Source organism: Galleria mellonella, unplaced genomic scaffold (assembly GCF_026898425.1).
Source record: "Galleria mellonella isolate WM207_F2 unplaced genomic scaffold, CSIRO_AGI_GalMel_v1 utg93, whole genome shotgun sequence".
Classification (NCBI taxonomy): Eukaryota; Metazoa; Arthropoda; class Insecta; order Lepidoptera; family Pyralidae; genus Galleria; species Galleria mellonella.
This window is the reverse complement of record NW_026442176.1, coordinates 1,717,305-1,739,947: the sequence shown is the minus strand read 5'-3', so window position 1 is coordinate 1,739,947 and position 22,643 is coordinate 1,717,305. Positions and strand designations below refer to the sequence as shown.

At 33.9% G+C, this 22,643-nt stretch overlaps 1 protein-coding gene across 1 annotated transcript in view; it reads right to left on the bottom strand.

The window, feature by feature from the left end:
* Window positions 1–22,643, bottom strand: part of LOC113516849 (dynein axonemal heavy chain 7) — a 57,631-nt gene that overhangs the window by 15,810 nt on the left and 19,178 nt on the right. The window contains exons 29-58 of the mRNA XM_052902676.1: window positions 21,994–22,116; window positions 21,747–21,907; window positions 21,481–21,652; window positions 20,923–21,105; window positions 19,077–19,208; window positions 18,497–18,610; window positions 18,244–18,351; window positions 17,558–17,755; window positions 16,853–16,976; window positions 15,711–15,886; window positions 14,786–14,937; window positions 13,871–14,018; window positions 13,092–13,304; window positions 12,281–12,453; window positions 11,430–11,571; window positions 10,517–10,630; window positions 10,331–10,441; window positions 9,429–9,617; window positions 8,607–8,836; window positions 7,751–7,976; window positions 6,802–6,984; window positions 5,635–5,860; window positions 4,808–4,953; window positions 4,252–4,447; window positions 4,033–4,103; window positions 3,370–3,527; window positions 2,709–2,862; window positions 2,055–2,188; window positions 1,209–1,482; window positions 511–652 (exon numbers count right to left, since the gene is read on the bottom strand). Coding sequence (XP_052758636.1) covers window positions 511–652; window positions 1,209–1,482; window positions 2,055–2,188; window positions 2,709–2,862; window positions 3,370–3,527; window positions 4,033–4,103; window positions 4,252–4,447; window positions 4,808–4,953; window positions 5,635–5,860; window positions 6,802–6,984; window positions 7,751–7,976; window positions 8,607–8,836; window positions 9,429–9,617; window positions 10,331–10,441; window positions 10,517–10,630; window positions 11,430–11,571; window positions 12,281–12,453; window positions 13,092–13,304; window positions 13,871–14,018; window positions 14,786–14,937; window positions 15,711–15,886; window positions 16,853–16,976; window positions 17,558–17,755; window positions 18,244–18,351; window positions 18,497–18,610; window positions 19,077–19,208; window positions 20,923–21,105; window positions 21,481–21,652; window positions 21,747–21,907; window positions 21,994–22,116 — 4,873 coding nt within the window. The remainder of the gene's footprint in view (window positions 1–510; window positions 653–1,208; window positions 1,483–2,054; window positions 2,189–2,708; window positions 2,863–3,369; window positions 3,528–4,032; window positions 4,104–4,251; window positions 4,448–4,807; window positions 4,954–5,634; window positions 5,861–6,801; window positions 6,985–7,750; window positions 7,977–8,606; window positions 8,837–9,428; window positions 9,618–10,330; window positions 10,442–10,516; window positions 10,631–11,429; window positions 11,572–12,280; window positions 12,454–13,091; window positions 13,305–13,870; window positions 14,019–14,785; window positions 14,938–15,710; window positions 15,887–16,852; window positions 16,977–17,557; window positions 17,756–18,243; window positions 18,352–18,496; window positions 18,611–19,076; window positions 19,209–20,922; window positions 21,106–21,480; window positions 21,653–21,746; window positions 21,908–21,993; window positions 22,117–22,643) is intronic.

The window sequence follows — 22,643 nt, the reverse complement described above, 5'->3', positions numbered from 1 at the left end:
CCAGGTAGACAGAAAATAAAAATTAACAATAATACTGGCACTTCTATAATACGAGTATTTATCTTATAAAAATATTTTAAGAAATCCACTGCAAAATCCAATATAAATATGCAATTTAATTGCAATATATCACCGCTACCGCAAATATATTACAGCAGCGTCCCTCTTAAAACATCTCCAAAGCCTAACTGCGATTGCCAATCCACCTGCCAAGTGTGGTAACTACTGGTAACCCTCCCTCTCCACAAGGGTGGGGCTTAATATTTATGTTCAGCAGTAGACAGTTAAAGGCTGATATAATGATGATGATATTACCGCCGCCAATAAATGGAGAATTTATAAACAATAATTACATGAAGTACATAGTGACAAACTAACAACATAACTTTATCATTCCAGCTATTTGTTATTTTGTTTATTAAAAAGTCAGGACAAGATTGTTAACTAAATTCTATATAGATAAAAACATCTGAAAATAATTTACTATGCAGTACATGATGTATTCATTACCGATAAGGAAGAACAGGTTAGTGGAGTGTACGGCGATGGGAACATAATCATCGCGAGCCGTATCAATCGCTTTCTCGGTGATCATAGCCACCTCCTGCTTCTCTTTGATCTCGTTTGACGTGTCTTTAGCTGAATTCAGGATCTAAATACCACAACATGGATATGAAATACACTGAGAGAGATATAGTAATTGATGATATATCAAGATGAAGTCAGATCTTTTTTTCAGGAAACTACGATGATTTCCAGGAAAGTCTGTTTGGAGATCAACCTTGTAGAATACGAATATATAGTTAGTTATGACGTCTCTAGTCTCTGTTACTTTAAGTCTACTGACAATTCCTTCCTTTCCCTCTCCTATTAAGAGGATAATAATTTGGTACATAAAGTACATTTATTACTACCATAAAAATAAGGAATAGATTTTTATATATCTTAGATATTTATTATCATTTTATTGTCTTAATGTGTGCCAAACAAGTATACTCAAATGATTGTAAACGGTCACTGTAGCCTATAGATGCCTGCAACATTTGCTGTGTTACATGTGCATTACTTATTCTTAAATCTTAATACATCCCTTTTGAAGAACTCTGTACTGTATTGTTTAGGGAAAATCTTTGATATCAAAATATCATTACTCTTTCCTACTTATATAAAAGTCTCATTCTCATCAATTTTATCTGAAAGCTCCAAACCTGCACAGCCTCTTCATCTTCCAACAAATGCTCAGAAGTAGACAGAACATTCAGGATCTTCTTCTCGATGTCCTGCAACAGCCTCCGATGTTCAGCACCCTGCGTGGTGAGGTCCGTTTTTGCCTGTTGCAGGTCAGGTCTCTCCCGGGCTACGACCCTTGCCAGCAGTTGGGCTTGCAGCCCGTCCTTGGCCAGCATGAAATTGACCAGGGTGACTCGTACACCCACTTCGGGCAGATAGTGAGGGTTTGCTAGCTTCGTGCTGATGTATAATCTGCGTGACAAAGAGTTAGTAGTCTCATCTGATAATGGTTTTGATAGGTTGGCATTAAAAGAATTCAACAATAAGGCCCTCTTATTGTTAACCTTGTCTTATGTATTTGTAATACTACTAAGTAGAAGACAGTGTGTGTCACTATGCCAATGAGATCATCATATTTACCACAACTGAAATAATCTAATCAAGACTTTTAAATAATATTTAATGGAAATTTATTTATTTCATCCACTTTAGCTTTATAAATTTTAGCTTGTTTGTCATTCTGTTCAGATCTTTCAGTTCAATTCAGCTACATAAAATAATAGGTTTTATGAATAGGTACAAGTAATAACTCGTAAAAGTCAAATTACAAAAACGGTGTTATTAAAACTGCGTCATCAAACAACTAATCTAAAATAAAAGGTATATCAAATACTACGGAACACAAATTGTACAAGTACGTGAGGATGGAATTTAATTTCTATAATTCATTATAACTTTTGTTTCTTATTTGATGTAATGTTTCCGAGTAGCTTATGTTTGAAGTTTTATAAATACTTCCAACAAACATTAACAAGCAAACTCACTTGAAATCTTTGCTGTACTCCACAATGGTATCTCCGATCTTAATACAAAGGGCGCCCCCTTGTCGGAAAGTTTGTTGCTGAAGGAGTGGCTCCAACATTGGGTCCAGTTCCTCTAAAACGTTCTCAAGTAACACCTGCGTATATGTATGTATTAAAAACAATTATATACAGAACATTATTTCTTTTTTTTTTTCAACATCATTACTGACCAATAAACCTATACAAAGTTCTCGCGTGTTGAGTTATATAGAGATATACGACCTGAATTTCTCCAATCTTATAATTTGTGCATGCATTTTTTCCTTTATGATTTTTATAGCTAGCTACAATGACGTCAATGCTTATATCTCAACTTTATTTTCAAAATTTGGGAGATGCTGCGATGTAATCAATATCAGCTGTACCCTGAAGGAAACTTCGCAATGAAATCGAAATAATTGTCGGAAATGACAAACAGTACATCATTAAATTCCCATTATCTCTAGTTTTCGACTTTTACAATTAAAGCAATATACTACCGATAGCTAATTTAAAAACAGTTTTTTATACTTTATTATACACACTAATAATACATAAGAAATATGACCGAGATAAGCAACTCTACAAAGGTGAGTTTAACATTAATGTAATATTTACAAGGTTCGTAGCCTTTACCGGTTGTCCAAATTGTACAGCGTTTTCCAAAACCCGCCCGAGATCAACCTGTGTCATGCGCACGATGCACAAGTTATTGGGCTTCTCCATATTCTTGATCCATCGGTTAGCCTGCCCTTGAGGATCGATCATCAGGGGCCAACGACGTGCGGTCCTAATTGTAAATTATTGTGTTAATTTACCTCGACCCATTGAGTATTTATTATCTGTACCCATGTTTCGCTTTGTACTTTTAGAATCTCATTTTGGAACATCACCTATTCTCAGTCTTACTGATATAATCAAATTGAATACATGGAATATGTACATGAAAATATTAAAAAAAAAAAGTCTTAATAAGATCATATGTCTGTCTATATGTATGTTTGTTTCGAAATGCGATTTTCACAGTTATATTCCTGAAGGTTTAACTCTTGATACGCCTTCTAAAAGTGGTATATTTCATTAGTTATCCTACTTCTGAAATCCTAGCAAAAAGCTGGTTAGTTATAAAATAAAGTTTCGAAATAAGTTTTTACAATACTATATTAATCCATAATGTGTCAATTTTAAGCATAACGTTTCCCCTATAAAAGGAATAGCTAACACGACTGACAAAAATCAATTAAAAAGAATAGCATATAGCGTCCTGGGTAAAAATATGATAATATTAAATTCTTACATAATGATAATTGCGCTCTCGACACTAAAATCGTCAGAGGGCAACCCGTCAATGTTCCATTGCTGAATGGTGACCGGCTCGCCGAGTGATTTGATTAGACTGAAGTTAAGAGTACACACAATGCCACAATCGTGGCATGCTTGAGCCCATTTCTTTACCTACCAATAAAACAGAATTTAAGAAATTAAGATATTTTTAGTATTAATGATCACAAATAAAATTTTTAGTTACATAATACATTTGTTTTCACAAAAAAAAAAACACAATCATGGCAAAATCTGTCATTTTGATTTAAAAAGCAAACTACTGAACATCGGTTTGACAAAATTTCTATGGGACTAATCTAAAAATATATCCTTTACGATAAAAAAGTCCTAATTAGTTTATAAATGAAGTAGTTCTGCGATAACGAATAGAACAAATGCAACCGAATTGTGAACCTCCTTTTTTTGAAGTCAGTTGAAACAAACTTTTCTATATTGATTATTATTTTGGTACTCCATGTCGCATGCTTTAATTTTTATTATTTGATATAAAAAAGAAACAGGGAACTAGTTAAGGGACCAAGCTCTATTTTGATGAGGCAATAAAGCATAACACACTAAACACGCGTTCCATTGGAGTTAGATAATTGAGTCTTAGCAGTTTTTACGAAGAACTAACCTGTCCATTTCTAAATACAGCAGTAAATGGTCCAAGGTAAGCTATGATACCAGCTGCAATCAATATATCACCTGAAATATTAAAGCAATATTGTTACTAAAATTATATGAATCACAATTTTCAATCAAGATGAAATATTGTAGACAAACTATGTAAAACAACAAATTAAATTATTATATTTTTTAATTATACTTTCTCTTATTTTACCACAAAACATACCCGTAAGTGAGTTGTAACTCTCGCGTAAATCCTTCGCAATCTGCGTCCACCTAGTCTTCTCCCCGCCGAGACCAGAAATTAGCATCTCAGCTCGCTTTAATTTGTTACTACAGTCGATCACCTCATCATCTAGCATCTTTTGCTGACGATTCTGTTCAGCTAATGCATCTTCTAGCTTTCCTAGTTTGCTTTGTACCTATACCAAACAGTGTAACCAATGTGAACGATTCTTAAAAATTTTAAATCTATAAAACTACAAAGTTTACTAAAGGATCGTCAAGCTTCTCTTTCTTCATCTTTAACTTCAGGTTTAGGTTTTAAAACTTTGTCTAAGCATTTGAGGTGTATGTATATATGTTCATTATTGTTTACATTGAAAAAAAGTAGAAAAGGCAAACTTAATGCATTACGAGTATATGCAAATAACATTCTCTCCTAGTCAGCTTTGGTGAAATTTAATTATACAGTATAATTCTTTTTAAATAAATATAGACGATGGTAATAAAATTTATTGTAAGTGAAAAGCAGTTAAAAAACATCGATATCACATACAAACCTCCCTGAGCTGTGCTTGTTTAATGGAGAGCGCCGCCATGGCTTTATCATATACTGCTTGAGCGGCTGCCAAACGTTGCTTTTTGGGCGCTACGACCTTTGCCACTTTGTCATACTTCGTCATCGCGATTACCCACTTACACATGCCTAAAGTTTATTAAACACTATTGTTAAATCCAGAAAATAAAATCAGTAAAAGAGCTGTTTTTTATTTAATTAATTCAAAATCCCTGAATTTGTCCTACAACAATAGTTAATAAAAGAAGATTAATTTTCAGGGAACGCAGGTAAAAATGGATGCAGGATAAATTCGAGTTCTAGAACGACAATTTAATTGTCATGCAATATAACTCTTAAATATCAATTAATTATAATTTTACATCGCAAAATGCACAGCAACTTTAACAACTTCTCGTTCTACTTTAGATCTTTATTTCCTTGTGTTTTAGACATTAGTATCGTAGATAATCGTGTGGTAATGGCTTAACGCTAAAATAGAGACTCTTTGGTCACATTTGGTTTTTCTTTTGTAATTCTATGCTGTGTTATTCCAGCATAAAATGTGCTAACCCTTCCTTTTCTGTGGGTGTCGTAAGAGCCGACTAAGGAAACTTAATAGTCGAGGTATGGGCAGCAGCGTCCCTCTTAAGACATCACCAAAAGCCTAAGTGTGGTTGCCAACCGTTACAATTACTGGTAAAACCTCAAGAGCTTCCCCTTGCTTATGTTCAGCAGTGGACAACTGTCGGGTGATATGATGATGAGCTTTTATATTGTATTTAAATGTGACAATATTTGTGATAACTAATAACAACACAAAACACTTACCCTCAGCAGCGACCGACACAGCTCTGATCTTCTCCGGCACGAATCCATCATCTTGCATGACAGTTGTCATTAACTTTTTCATCACAGCCGGCGGAATATTATCCTTATCATAATTTTGCAGCGACTCCAAAAACTTAATGTCGTTAAGTAGCTTTTTTGAAGGACCCCAGTAGTCTTCAACAGTGCCAACTCCAGATGGGTTAGGAATTTTATCCGGTTTTATTTCCTATTTTAAAATAATTAGGTAAGAATAATTCAAAAATTTATTTCATAATAAATTTATTTAATTAATACATTCATAAACACGATTTATTAAAAGTGAGGTAATTATGGCTATCTTAAGTTTTTAAGTTAAATTAGCAATTTTTCTAAAACATTCGCATCTCACATTTTTGTAGTTAAACATTTGGAAACTATAAAATTTATATAAACTTACCGGGTCATCCTTTAGTTAAAGCATAAGAAAAAAAGTTTAATTAAGTTAATACCATATAGAGCTAAAATATTATTAGTCACTTTATAATATTTTAGTTAAAATTATTCTCTTAGGTCTAATTAAGAGAACATTGAAGTATATTTATAGGCACGGTACAGTAATTAATTAATCATTTTGTATATTTTCATAAAGTTACGATTGATTTTATATAACGGTTCTACGGAACTGACAACATAAAGTAATGATGTCGATCCCGAAATAGCACTCTACAAATTTATAAAATTCACAATTTTATGGACAACTACAGATTAGTTCTCTGACTTTTATACTACCCTACGTACTTTATAGTCAACTCTAATACTACCTACAACTTATCTGCTTATAAGGATACTAGTTGCATACAAAACTAAAGAAACTAAAACACATTATAATAATGAAAACGAAATTAAGCGAAAACACATTATAAAGCAAAGTACTGCCACGTTTCTCTGTGCGTTCTATTAAACAAAAACTTTCAAACAAACTTTTATCAAGTTTTAGCCATTGACTCTTGAATAGTATCTGCCGGCTTAGACAAGAGGTAAAATAATCTATCAATAAAATCTTTTTCGCTAGTTCATGGGATACAATCAATAGTGTTTTGTCCTTTCTTATATAAACGCCGACCGAAATTCTATCGATGAATTCGTTGGCTACTTGTATAGGGGTGCAGTTTAGAAAAGTCGACCTACCTTCAATATACATATAGCCTCCATGACCAGCTTGATACCCCTGGGCGGGCTCTTCATGGTCTTAATAAAAGTGATATCTTGGGGCGTGAGTGTATCAAGCGCTGCAAGCGCAGAATTTAGGATTGGCATTGCCTCCGCCAAGTCTGCGTCGCACTCGTCTTTTATAGCTTGTGCTTCTTTTGCCTATATGTGAATAAAATTATAAAAAAAAACTGATTATAATATTGTTAAGGTCGCCACATATACTCTTATATCACCGTTATGTAATATTCGCGCAATTAAAACAAAATTTATTTTAAAAAAAGTTAATCAAACGTCAATATAAAACGGTATTCGAATTCCAGATCTTTGTAGTTCGCCTTTTCCATTCGACACAATGTAGCATGTAGAGCAATTAACAGCAAAATATGTGTAATTGCAGTTCTGAATTGTTATTCAGCCCAGTTATTAAATTCTATTATTGTTGTCCACTTAGAATATACTATGTATATCTACAACAGTTATATTTTACGATAATAAATATCCATAATTTAATAAAGTTAATGTTAGTCGTGAAAAATTCATATATTCTTTTTTTACTACTTGGAATAACAAACAAGCTGACGGCCCACCTGATAGAAAGTGGTAACCGTCGCCTATAGACATGAACAAAACTGTGAACATAACAGAGCATACTGTTCCGCCCATGATACCTCCCATGCTTTGTCATTCCTGAGGAGTCAAGAGTTATTCCTCTGTATCCTGATATAATAAATAATAGATTTAATAAATAATTAAATTGAAATTTTGACAAATGTCCTTACATTAATTTATAATTTAGTTCTAAATAGGCAGTTCAAAATATTATTAATATTAAATTAGACAATAACAGCTTATACCTCTGAATTAAAAAAATTTTAAAGAAAAATATCAATAGCTACAAATTATATTTGACCCATTTCAATGTTACCTGTTCCTCTGCAGCTGCCTGGTCCATTAGTACTTCAGCTTCTACTAATGCCACTCCTTCCTTCTCTTTCTCTACTTTGGCTGTAGTTTCGGCTACAGCAGCAGCACCAGCTGCTAATTTCGGCTGTAGTATTTCCAAGGACTGTTGCAGTGCCGCAACTGATTTAGCCGCTATGGCCAATTGATCTAAACCAGTCAGGTACCGCTTTTCACTCGTCAATAGTTCCCTGTATAAACAATTTCCTAATATATTATTACCAAAGAATATGTTAAGCTAAATAGCCTATATATTCTGGCTTTTATGTGATTTATGTTCTTTTGGTCTAAATTCATTATAGAAAAGAAAAACTTTATACAAGTCATCTGCAGTAAGTACCCATACTTATTTTACACCTAAGACACTTCATACAAAAACTCCACTATCCTGACGCGTTTTTGAGCGGGGGTTAGGTCAGATCGCAGCAGGCGGCAGGTAGTGCCCATACTGTACTTTAGTACCATTACTTATACTGTACTTCTGTCGTCAAATACATGTCTGTATGCAAATTTTAGATTTGAAAAGTAGAATATGTCAATGAAATAACAGAGTACAGAGACATAACATATTAATCCATAATTAATCTATGTCCTGAGAATAATAGGTAACGATTAACATTTTCAATCAGATGGGTTGTCAGCTTGTTTGCCATTTGACATTGATATACAAAAATACACAGCATTGAAAATTATCTTGTAACACTAAAAAACATGTATCTCCGATAGAAACTGCAGCTATTGTCATTTTTGATATCTATTCATGATATAAAATTTGAAAATTACAAGAAATATGAATTCAAAGTACTGAATATTATACTAACGTGCGTTTCTTCCCTAGGAGCGTCTTGAACATATTAATTAGTTCGAGATACGCCGTGGGAGTGACGTAATTGTATCTCTTAAGCCTGAGCAAGAACTGTCTGGTCAACTCCTGTGTGTCCGTGTGGAATACTTGGCACAGTTTGATGGCGGTGTCACGCTCCAGGTCGGTCAATTCTACATCCTTGAGGAAACGAGTCGCCACGGCCATCAAAGCATCCGGCGGCCATTCCTATTGATAATTCCGTTAATTTTAAAACTTTTAACACTATATTGAATAAAGCGTCCGTATAGTTTTGAAAATAAAATTAGCAATAGTAGTGTACATTACAGGATTCCAAAAATTTATGATATTTTGTAAACGAATCATGGATGCTTAAATTATTTAGTAGTACGTAATATTTTTTTTTATTTATTTAAACGAAATAACGTTCACTGCCAGCCTAATTAAAAGTATTAATAAGCAATCTTTAATGGATTTTTCCGTGGGTGGAATAAAAATTCATAAAAGTTTAAACTTGAAAAGTAGTCTTTAAGAATTTTCATTTCTTACGAGTAGAAATATTGAGGTCAATTTAGAAATATTTAAATCTTTGACGTGCTTTGAAATGCGAGTGTGTTTGTTACCTCTTGGAGTTTTAAAGACTATATTAATCACTATGAAATTTGCTATACAGGTATTATTTGAAATAAAGAAGTATATACTTCTTAATTTCAAATAGTACTAGTAAGCTACTATAGAAAGAACTAAGTCGGATCAAACAAAATATCCTAGTTACACAAAGTCGTGGGCAACAGCTGATTATAATACAGTAGTTACCTACCTGGAACCAATCGATAGTGCAGCAGTTGACGAGCGAGGGAAACTTGCGGATGCGCGTGCGCAGCGAGGTGCCGGCGGGCGACATAGTCAGCACGATGTGCAGCTGGTCGCGCACGATCGACACGAAGTACGCATATAGCGCCGTCGGGCTGCCGTCCGTCTGCAGCGACTTGTCGCGCTGCCGGTCGATCTGCACACATCCGCACGCGACATATCATCGTCATTATTCGTCGTCAACATTATAATGTATCGTAATTAAGGAAATTGCCTCTGTTCACATAACTTTACAAATTATTGCCAGTTTACCAGCCTTTAGTCGTTTCACAGTAGACTGCGTTTCTTCACACACTAATTCGAAAACATGTTGGTAAAATTTTATTTTATTGAAAAAAATATCTGATAGAAAAATTTAAACGCTTCACATTCTAGACCGCGGTCCTTTAGATAGAGATCTTGCACCGCTACGGTTTACGCGCACTACCGCTACGCCAAAGATTCAGTGCGTGAAGCGCCTTAAATTCCACTATCAGATTGTCTGCAATAAATTAAAATTACACCTAAACCACCTATAAAGAATAATGTTGCATACCACAAAAATACCAGTAGTACCAACTATTATACTAGCAAGCTATCATCTAGCAAACAGTGCAAGAGCATTTCTGTATAATTATCGCAAGGAAGCTTTCAAGAAAACCTAACAACCTATATCTTCCTAAAGGCTGGTAAGGAATAGGCAACTCATTATAATGGATTATAGTAATCCTTTACTTTCATATGAGCCGCCAAATACTTCAACCCCTCAATCCATCATCCATAAAAAAAAACAAAGTAATGAATTAAAAACAAGAATATATAAACCACAAATCAGTAAGAACAAAGATAAATTTAACACATCAAACTCACCACTCTCATCTTCTCGCATAGCTCAGCTTTTTCATCCGCCCCAAATATATTGGGCACTTCTCCCGAATTAAGCATATTGTTGACATCTTCTAAGAAACCTTCTTCTTTGATCTAATGGTAAAACAGAATATTATTACTACAATTGAACTCTTTAAATTAACATTCGGCAAATTGTAGTTGCATCACCTGAGACTCAATAAACAGGAACACCATGTGCAAATCGGGTGTGCTGGATTTTTTCAGCAGGGTTTTTAAATCTTCTCGCCACTCATTTTTACCATATGTACGGCTCATTTCAACCTACAGTAACAAAATGATTTATATTATTCTTTAGCTGATGCAATGAAAAGTAAATAAATAAATCGAAGAGAAAAATAGATTTCAATTGGACTAAAATTCATGAATGCAATTTTACCTTTTAATAAGTATAACTGCTAGCTAATAATATATAAATTATAAATTAATGCAAATTGAAGATATACCAACAATTTGTTTTACAAGATATATGAATTGTAAAGGAAACAAAATTAATGTTTTAGAAGATGAGGATTATCTACTTCTCGAGTTTGCAAGAGCGACGCGACAGGACAAGAGAAGGCGACAACTTAGTATCAGATATGGATTTACGTGATTCTTATAATATATTTTTTTTTGTGAATGGTAAACAAGCTGACAGCCTACCTGAAAATGGTAAATGTCGCCTATAAATATAATTTCAGTTTCATCACCATCATCATATCAGTTCTTAACTGTCCACTGCTGAATATAGGCCTCCCCTATAAAAGGGTGTTTCACCAGTAATTGCCATGCTCCTCAGGCGGGTTAGCAACCGCAGTTAGGCTTTGGAGATGTTTTAGGAGCGACGCTACTGCCTATTCGTCGCTCTTACTTAGTCGCCTCTTACGACACCCACGGGTTTTTTTTATACAACTTAGAATGGCAAACAAGCTGACGGCCCACCTGATGGAAAGTGGTAACCGTCGCCTATAAACATGAGCAGTACCATGGACCATGGAGGATATTCAATTTAATATTAATTTAATAAAACCATTAGTTATATATGCATGATATGAATACACAGGTAGTGGACTAGCCTCACCTGAAAGAGGTCGTACTCGTTGATGTGCGCGGCGAGGCGCGTGAGCGACTGGCGGCCGGAGCCGCCCAGCCCCACCAGCAGCGCGTGCGAGCGCGGCTGCGCCAGCACGCGGCAGATGCGCGACACGTGCTCTATCGCAAACCTGCGCACGCGCATCTCTAATACGGTAGCTGTTATGGTGCTGCTAGTGGCGATGATAGCGGGAGTACAACTAACGATACCTTTAGAAGATTTACTCCCTTATTTATAAGAACCAAAATCTCTTATTATTAGAGTGTCTTGTCACTGTCTTCCAAAATGAGTAATAAGTGCAAAAAAAGGTAGGTAAAATAGGTTTAACTATTTTTAATTCACGATATATAGATTATTTGTTTTTTTGTTTTATTATAATTTTGTTGTTTTCTCACGTTAACTGCCATAAATAACAGGAAAGTATAAAATGAACATTTTGATCACATACTGTATTTTTATTTGCAAGGTGAGAAAGACTAGGAAGTCACTGGGTACTATGACTCAAGACTTTCATAAGGTGAACACTACTAGCTTTTACATGCGACTTTGTCCACGTGACCGAGATATATTCACAGGTTCGGAGAAAAAGTAGCCGATAACCGTCTCCAGGATCCTTTCTATCTCTATTGCAAAATTCATCATAATCAGTTCTGATTAGACGTGAAAGCGTAACAAAGAAACAAACATACTCCCATTTGCATTTATAATATTAATTAAAGATACTTTTGATTTAGTAATTTACACGAGAGATGTCTTTAATTCTGTTGCAAATATTCAAGAACAGAAAATAAATATTGTCTAAATCACTGACTACTAACAGTGTGGTACTAATACTATACCTGAATAGCACAAGATTCATCGGTTTCTTCGACATATTATTATATTCTACTAAAAATGCTTCTACAGTAGAGTTAAGATGTTCCATATTGGTAGTCTCCATGTAGAATCGCGTATCCACTTTAGGATTGGCGAAGTCACAATAGATAAGATTACGTAGATGTAAATCAGTTATCTGTAAAAAAAAACTGTCTTTAATTATATATTCTTTTTTATACCACAGAGGTGGCAAACATGCATACGGCCCACCTGATGGTAAGTGGTTACCGTAGCCTATGAACACCTGCAATACCAGAGGTATTACGCGTGCGTTGCCGACCCTAAAGAAACCTTTTTACCCCCTTTTGAAGAACCCCATGACTAATTTCACAACCTAACTCTTTTTTTTTTTTAAGGTAAATAATAATAATAATAATGTTTATTTATTTCTGACAACTTTTTGAGTACAATGAGCAATTTCTTAATTCACGTGATAATAAATTACAATTAAAACAATATCTTATTGTTGTATAAATAGTTTGGAAAGTAATTACAAAATGAAGAGTAGTGTAAATAAAATAAAATATGTGATTATAAATCAGACAAACTAATTAAATTACAATATAAACCTAAACACAGAAAACAAACAACGCAAGAATACCATTTCATTCTTGATGAATAAAATAAACGCAATGGACATTCTTAGCCCATTATTCTTAGGGAAAGTTATGATGAAAATAAGGTTATTAAAAAAACTAAATAAAAAGCCAAACTTTTTTAGAGCCATAAAGAGAAATAATAAAAAAAAAACACTGGATACAGAAAAAGACGTACTTTATCATCGGGCCCATTAAGCAGTCTCGACAGCATCTTGTCAAAGTCGTCATTGAGATGTAAAGCAGTGGATTCCCGGAGGCACTGCACCAACCACTGCCTATCAGCGTCCTCTACCAGCCGGTCAGAGAACACGCGCAAGCACTCGTGCACCCATAGACGTTTGATCGATTGTAAATCGGGGGTCACCTCTGGCACCGATAACAAAACACCCTGCAAAGGATATTTGAAAATCCTCCTGTTTGTGACATTTCTTGTTAATATTAAAAAAATATTCATTGACTAATTTTTATCCACGACTTTGACCGCGTGATCGGAATACAATAATTACCTAAAATAAAAAGTAACCTTTTATTTTCCATCACAAATACTATATGTTTACTGAAATTCTTAACTATTGAATAAATTGTTAAGGCGTCAAAAGATAACAAATACACAAACAAAAAGAGTCACTTTACATGTTTAATATTAATTGTATCCTGTGACTATGCCCGCACGAATTAATTATATATACTTTATACATATATTGATTATATACGATTACATAATATCCTAAGTTAGAATATAGGAAGTACCTTATGTTGTAAGTTGGAATGTAATCTATAAATGTATGAAATTTCATTAAAATCTATTAAGTAGTTTTTGCAAGAAAAACTGACAAATATCCATCCATCAAACATTAGAGTGTTTATGAGAACAAACTTTCACATATACTCGTATGTATTATAGCAGTAGAAATTAGTATAAAAACAAAAGTAGGTAGACATAGGCGTATTTACCAAAATAACTCGAGAGAAATCACGTAAATTGAATGTGTAATGCGACTTTGACGGTGTAGGCAATAAGTTCAATCGGCATTGTTTATATACTTCTAGTGTACCAGACACGATCTCCTCGATGGATGGGTCAAATTCCTTTGAAAAACCTCTGTAAAAACAATAATTTATTCTTTTTACAACACTAGAAATGGATATAAACTAATGACTCGCCTGATAGAAAGTACTATCACTTATAAATATGAACAGCATCATTAATATCCTAGAGTATACCACTAACGTCTCCTTTCAAAGTTCGAAGTAGTAGTGTCTAGTAAAATAAACAATTAAAATTATAAATACTAGAAAGTCTATTCTATGAACTGCTGCTGGAGGAACTATGTTCAGCAGTGGACAGATAATGGCCGAGATGATAATGATGATGATGATACCACTATTTGAGTCCGATTTTGAAACGACTCGAAATAAAGGAAATTCACAATTCCTTTATACCAATTATGTTGGGTAGCACGCAGACGAGAAATAAGATTTCACACAATAAATAAATAATTATGACCGAAGGTAACTAATAACTTATAACTAAGTTACCAAAAACATTATATTGTGTTTACAACTTCAAACTTTACGTATGTACTCTTTGTATACTGTGACGACAACTACAGTAACTCTCAGGCATTGCCATTCCTAATGACTAAAGTGTTGTCTCCGTGCCCCTTAATTTAACTGTCATATCCTATAGAATATCATAAGGGATCACAGTATATTATATCATAGTATATTGCATATATAACACCTAATGCTACTCTATAATAGAAATGGGTAAGAGACAAACAAATTACAAAAAAAAAAAATATCAATAAACGTTGTAAAAACTAACAGAACGGAAAAAAATAAACATATAGAAGTATGAGGATATACCTAGTGTCTAGATGCCATAGCATAATTCTTCCAAAGATGACTCTCAACGTTTCATCATCAAACTCATCAATACAGAAAAACGAGAAATGACGAGAAAACCTCGGCGTTACTAATTTAGCACCCGGTGTCGGTTTGCCCATGGCGCACATAAACTGGAAGATAAAAAATAAGTATTTACGACACAGTTAAACTATATCCACCTGAATTACTACATACGAGTGTAGAGTCTAGTAATTTATTATTTCCCAATAATCAGACACAAGAACGTACAATAAAATTTTATATATATATTAACATTTTTGTACACTACGAAAACAACTTTTTTTTTTATCGTAAATAACTATTTAAAATCATTACTTTTAGACTGAAAATTCTAACATCTAGACTAAGAATTTATTATTAAACCGGAGTAGACACTTAGATAATCACAAAATAAGTTACTTAGACTGTGTATATTCTACAGAACTGGGGTAAAGCCGTAACTTTCCTAACCGAGATTTATTAGGCTACTTAGTTAGGTGGACAACGGATAGCTAAAGCTGTCGTTCGTACTGTAACGTACAGGGTTCGATCGAAAGGATTTTGTCTTCACACAAACAAGTTCCATCAAATTCATGCGCCAACACTTCTTTTAAGGTAAAATGTCTCGGAAGGAATGATAATTTAGAAGAGGAAACAACACTAATATTTATTTGATAATATTTTTGCAAGTATGGTTTTAGCGGGGATGTTGTGATGTTGGCGAGTATGAATGAACATGAATTAGTATTAGTACCTACAGTACTCAAGTGGGTCACTGTAGTAATACTCACGTAGTGTAGATTCGTCAGATACGGTGCCTTATACCAAGAAAACCCAGCAAATAATGTGCGAGTGTAACATTGAGCCACTAATAAGAGTTTGACATTATATTCTTTTAACGTACCTGTACGTCGATAAGATGCATAGCGACGTTGGTCTTCCTGTCATACCAAAGTCCAAGGTCGATGCCCTGACGTAGTACTTCAATAGGTGGTTGCGCGCCGTACGTCTCGGCCTGCGGCATACTTACATCGTCCACGAACACCACGCTGTAGCACCCAATGGGGGGACCAAATACGCCTAGAGAGCGAAAAATGCTGTTTTATGCAACCTGATAAAAAACGATAACCACGTTATAGACATGAACTTGGACGTAAAAAAATTGCATTACGGTGATGCCTCATTCTTTGCCATTCCTGAAAACTAAGAGGTAAGGCTTCTGTAGTCTGTATTTTCATTGTAATACCCCACCCTTTAAAACGAAGCATAATTATGCACCTGATGACACATTTAATTCGATTGGTATAGAGGTGCCCATATAGACAACAATTTATACAAGTTTTCCTCTAATACAAATAGTCACTTTAAACAAATCATGACTGACTTTTTGAGAATCACAAGAGAGTTTAGTAATAATAATAATAATACTGTTTCGTCAGCTGAATCATACGAAATTAATCTTTTTTGACTTTGACTTGTGGAAATGTGACTGTTATACTACCCTGAACTTAAGTAAGCCTTTGAGTAATTACACCAAACCAGATACTTAAGACACAGCGAAAAGTAAAAGAAAATTAGTGTCGAAATCTTACAAAATGGACAAAATCACTATACAACAAAGTAACCTTGCAAATTTTCGGAATCTCTTACCTCCTGTTCCCTCAGATATTTTCAGTCTCTTTCTTTGTAGATGCCTATATAACATAAGGAATTGCACCGGTCACCAAATTTTGTGTAAACTATTGGAAAATTTACATAAAATTTGATTAGTCGCTGTGTGGGCCCGGCATAGAATAGGCCATCCTTTCCTTTCCCATGGGTGTCGTAAGAAGGGACTAAAGAAACTTAATGGTCGAGGAATAAGCAGTAGAATTCCTTTTTAAATCTCCAAAAAGCCTAACTGCGGTTGCCAACCCGCCTGCCAAGCGTAGCAACTACTAGCAAAATCTCCCAATAGAGGGAAATTTATGTTCAGCAATGGACAATTAACAGCTGACATCGTATTGGAAAGTTATATATTCTCCATTATGACGACTCCCTTATTACCTTTTCTTCTTTTGTCCAATTTTCCCATAATTATGTCTTGCGTTTGATTGCAGTTGGTCTGAGCAGAGAACGCCATGATAAGAGCTTTGAATACTTTGGTATCTACCCTCTTTACCAAGTAATCCTAAAAAAAATTTAAATACTAGTTACAAACTAAATAATACTAATCAAATCAATGATACATTTCGTATTTTACTTTCTGAGGATTCTGTTCAAATAAACTAAGACATTATGATAACCATTTTGATCCAACTAAGGTACCGAGATACGAAGGAACCGTTAGGTACCAGTTTTCTAGCAACCAGACGTTTTGAAGTTACAAAATATAAATATGGTCCTGATACCAATCACGGAAAGCCAAAGGAATTACTTCCATTATAACAATCATAACGCATCAAGCTTTAGATGAAGTAAAATTATTTAGCTTTAAATGAAATTTAGGATGCCTTTAGTAGTTTAAACGCAATATCCTATGTTACACGTACAATAGTATTAATGAATAAAGGAAAACTCTTTATAATTCTCCTCAAAGATTAATAAGATTAAGAATAAAATGAAAACTTAATTACATAGAAGCACAATAAAGAGGCAACAATGAACGGCCTTATCGCTAAATAGCGCTTTCTTGTAGTATTTTTCTATTTTTTATATTAATTTACAAGGATAACATCACAAGTTACAACTGGGTTCAACTATAAAACTCACAATGATATATGAGGATTTGCCAGTGCCAGTGGGTCCAACCATCATGACAGCTTTGTGATGTGTGACGAGGAGTTTGAAAAGCGCCAGGTAACGGACGCTGTCGAGAGTCGTCACCAGGATCTGGTTCGGTGGCGTGTCACGACTGATGGCCGGCGCGGATATTACATCGTCTTGCCACGGCTTCCACTTACCTTTACCCTTGGGGTTGTCAAATAAAAAAATATCTACAATATGCTCACAATTATTACATGATGGTGTGCAGTCCTGTCGTGCTACGATAGTATTTTTAATGCATATTCGCTCATAAAGGGCTGTAAATAATTACTGCTTTCAACTTATACAGGAAATAGTAAAGAAAAATATGTATTAAGAAACAAAGTTAATAAAAGTAAATTATACCAAGTAAGAATATTTGTATCCATCAAAAGGGTGTGTGAACTTACTAATAACTTCTAATTTGATATATTGTCATACAATATAATTTGGCATTGAGAGAGATCGATTTGGAAATTAAAAATTATGATCAATTATGGTATCGACAGTTTTTTTATTTGTCTTATATCTCCGCAATATTAAACCATGATTATGATTCTCTAAACTTTATTCAATATGTAACATTAATTTCTTTTGTAATAATATATGATCATAATTTGACTCACTTTATAAATAAATAATTTGGTAATTACCTCTTTTATATATCGATAGTCATATACCAGTCCTTCTTTTGGTATAGCGAATATATACTGTTTATCAGGTTTGGGTATTTCTCTCGGATACCCGAGCACTTCCTTAACCTTAAATATATCAAAACAATTATTTATTTTGTGTAAATTTAAAGCATAACAATATTTTTATATAACACACATTTAGTTTAGTTTCATAAAAACTATGAATTTGAAAAGATTAAAATTAAAAGTATTTGTCAATGTAGATGCAGACCTTTTCGGGGAACTCTTTCTCCAATAGCCCCCTGAACATCATATCAAATTTGGGACGACTATCCGCCTCCAGCGTGGCTCCGATTGACCAAATGCAAGAAAAGAAAAACACACCCTAAACATACAAGAATAATTATCAAATAAAAAAAATCTGACAGGTGTTATTAAATAATCTTTTTATTTCAGATATATATATATATATATATATATATATATATATATCAGATAACCATAGTTTACATTCGTTAGTGTTATTTAATTTTAATTATTTATAATTACATTATACAAACATTAATTAATAAAGTACAAATTAAAATCATTTTATCATAAATTCCTTGGTCATCAGGTACGTAGTATGAAACATTTAACAATGGCATTACTTATTTCCACTAATCTTTCATAAAAATTTGCTTTATATTGACGTAAAATAGTAAAGAAATCTTTAACCCTGTTTTCTGTAAACATGCCAGACGTACTACAATGCCATAACAGGTTGAGCATCGCTCAGAATGCATTATTCTATTGCACACGAAGTGTGTTATAAAAACCCTAAAATCAATAATGATATGATTGACTATTACCTCAAGCTGTGCTCTTATATCCAAGTCTGATATACCTTCAACATACTTCTCGTCGTAAAAATCATCCATAAATGTATCGAAGATATTCATACACGCCACCAATAAGTTACTTCGAGACGTGACATACATTTGCTGAAATTAAAATTGTCGTCAAAATAGTCCAAATGAAACTATACCTACTGTGCAAAATTTTCAGCATCAAGTCTGATTTAAAAAAAAAATATTCACTCTACTTTTATTATATCAAATAATATGTGGCAGCCAAGCATTCAAACTACCAAATGATGCTATCCGGTGAGGAAAGACCAATATTAATTTGTGTGAAGACCATGCTATTGAGCATATGCAAGGGTTCCACTTTCTATCAGGTATGTCGTCAGCTTATGTAACAGTCTTATTAGTGAAAAACAAATTATAGATAACCAGTGATACGTAATTCTACAAAATAATACATATTCAATATATTTTATATACCCTAAGCACTTCCTTAAATTTGATAGCGGCGTTTGTCATCCATGCGTACAATTCGTATTCTGCGCAATGAATAGGTAATTGCCAATTATGTGTGGTAATCAGCGAATACTTATATAAATAACTTTATTATTCATTGATAATGTACACTAATTTGCTAGTCATAGCAACGATATTGATAATCTAAACCAAAACGAACATAATGAAAACGAAACTGAGTGATATAAATTTTGGACGAACGGCATTGATTTGATAACATAAATCAGAAGCTAACTTAATCATAACAAACATTTACAAGAAACAAAAAGGAAAATAAACAATCTGTTTACAAAATGAGAGTAAATTTCATGCTAATTGGAACATTTATTTGGATAAAATTAAACATTGAACGAACAAGGCCCACAACGCTAATGAGGCATGGATATTTGCAAAATACGGTACAATTATTCTCTTTTTTAATATATTCGTAATAATTTTGTGTACATTTTATGTATTGTCAGACTCAGGAAACCCATGGCCCAAGTTGCTTGCACGTTACCTTTGAAGTCTGTAAAATATTAGTAGAGTGAATAAAGGGAATTTAATATCATCTGTTTCCGTCTGCTTGGTAAAATTTATTTGAATCATCAAACATTCCAAGCATTCGCGAGCCTGTATCTGAACGTCTATGGAATTACTTGAACATTCCTGAGATGATTTACAAATGAAAATAGCATTTTAAATAATATCTTTTTTAAATATTGTATACCTATACCAGCTTTTCCTCACGAACGTCATTTATGTGAACCCCTCTTTTCTTTTAGTGCCTAGTTATAATGTGACAATTAATAGATATAAAATTTTAGGGACAAGCAAATGGAAGTTCATAAATATTTCTGATATAAATGTTCAGTATTAACGAAGTACGGATGTCTCTGCAAATTTTCTATAAAGAGACAATATAATATATTGTCTCTTTATAGAAAATTTCTCTTTATTAGAATATAGATGATTTACTGGAATTAATATATATAATCTTATAGTAACATACCTAACAACATAACAAACTTAGTTTAATAATTGATTAAATTGGTTTTTTTTTAATACCAGTACATTTCATGGAGGGTATTATGAAACAGTACACTCTGTTATGTCCATGCTACTATTCATATCTATAGGCGATGGTTACCACTTTCCATCAGGTGAGCCGTCAGCTTGTTTGCCATTCTAAATTGCATAAAAAAAAATATTACAGCATGGATAAATAATCCTCTTTAACTGCAGAAAGATTTTTATCTATTAACCCATAATACTCGTAAGGCTACCTATTGTATAAGGTTTAATTTCCACTTACATCTACATTATAAAATATGACATTAAATCTATGACCACCAACCTTGGTCTTCCCTGAGTACTCAACAAGCCAGAGTAAAGGTGATGTGAACCGATTGAAGAGCGAACGGATCAGGTTCCGGTTGACGCTGTGCAGGGTGGGTGGAAGAGTGTTTAGCCACGACTCCAGCAGACACTTCCAGCCGAGTCCTTTAGGCTCCATATAAATCATACCACAACGAGACACCTACAAAATGTTCACATTTTTCTGCTTGCCTCATGGTTGACTTGTTGAGAACGCCATTAGATGTTAAGTCCGCCATATGTACACTTACTTATATTATATAATAATAAAAAAGTATTTATTTAAATAAATATATAAATTTTTAGCGGTTGGAGCTGAATCACACAACATGAGTTTTATTTTGAAATCTTAGTTTCTAATCTTAATTTTTTTTTCATTTATGGTCGCAATAAAATATGTTAAATAAATAAATTGCTATGATACCGTATTCCTCAATATATTTGCTGAACCTATAAACGTTCTCGAAGTTTAATCATAAATTGCGAAAAATCGGTAGTTTTTGTGAAAAAACTTTTATGGTAGAATTTCAAAACTTACCGTGGCAGGAGAAGCAGCCTCAAGATCCATCGGCTCAAACACTAAATTGGTGGTGGGCGCGAGCTGAATGATCTCGCCGCTCATGAGGCACAGTTTCTTGTTATCGTCCAACACAGTATTCAAGTTTTCAATCCAAATAGCGTCTACAGGACCATCGAACACTAACCACTTTCTGATATTTAAAAAATATGAATTTGAATTACAATTTAATCATAATAACATTCAAGACTTCATTTGTTTCTTTTTTTTTTTTAATTAAAATGTACCTATTATTATTTGGTGATACAGCAAAAGCCCTATAGCTGACAGCCAAAATCCCGTCGGACCACTCGTGAGACACCGGATCAAATTGTCCATACAGTTGGCCCATTGTGATCGACTTGGGATTGATTACAGTCCATTCTACTGGATTCTCGTCCATGAGACCCTACAACAATGGTATGACAATACTAGTTTATAATCTAAATATTAATTTTTAATCTATAATTAAATTAATTAATTTGGTGTTCATACCTTTTCGGATACTAATCCTAATGCATGTCCAAGAGCATGATAGCATTTTGTCTTTCCAGAAAACGGAAATCCGACTAACATAAGACCATGTCGTACCAGAATCATTTCATATAGCTGAAGAACCTGTAGAAGATGAATATATAGGCATAATTTTTTAATTCCGATAAATTCCAATAATTGTGCTATTTCAAGCGCTATCAATCGAGTTATTTCTATAAGTTTACGAGTCCTATGAAAAATTACAGGTTCACATATGGAAATTCTTAGTAATATAAGTATCCACAGATTAATGCTTACAATAGATGATCTACATATGTATATGGACATTTTTATGGTTCAAAGGATATGTGTCTCCTACATTTATAGAGGACACATGTTCATCATCATTTCAACCATTATCCGTCCACTGTTGAACATAAGCCTCCCCATAGACTGCCATAAAGAACGGTCCTGAGCCACCTGCATCCACTAACTCCCTGCAATGCATTTCAGGTCGTCGTTCCATCTAGTGGGGGAGGAGGTCGTCCTACACTGCGTTTGCCCGTATGCGGTCGCCATTCAAGAACCTTTCTTCCCCATCGGTTGTCGGTTCTTCGAGCTATGTGACCAGCTCATTGCCATTTCAGCTTGCTTATCCTTCGGGCTATGTC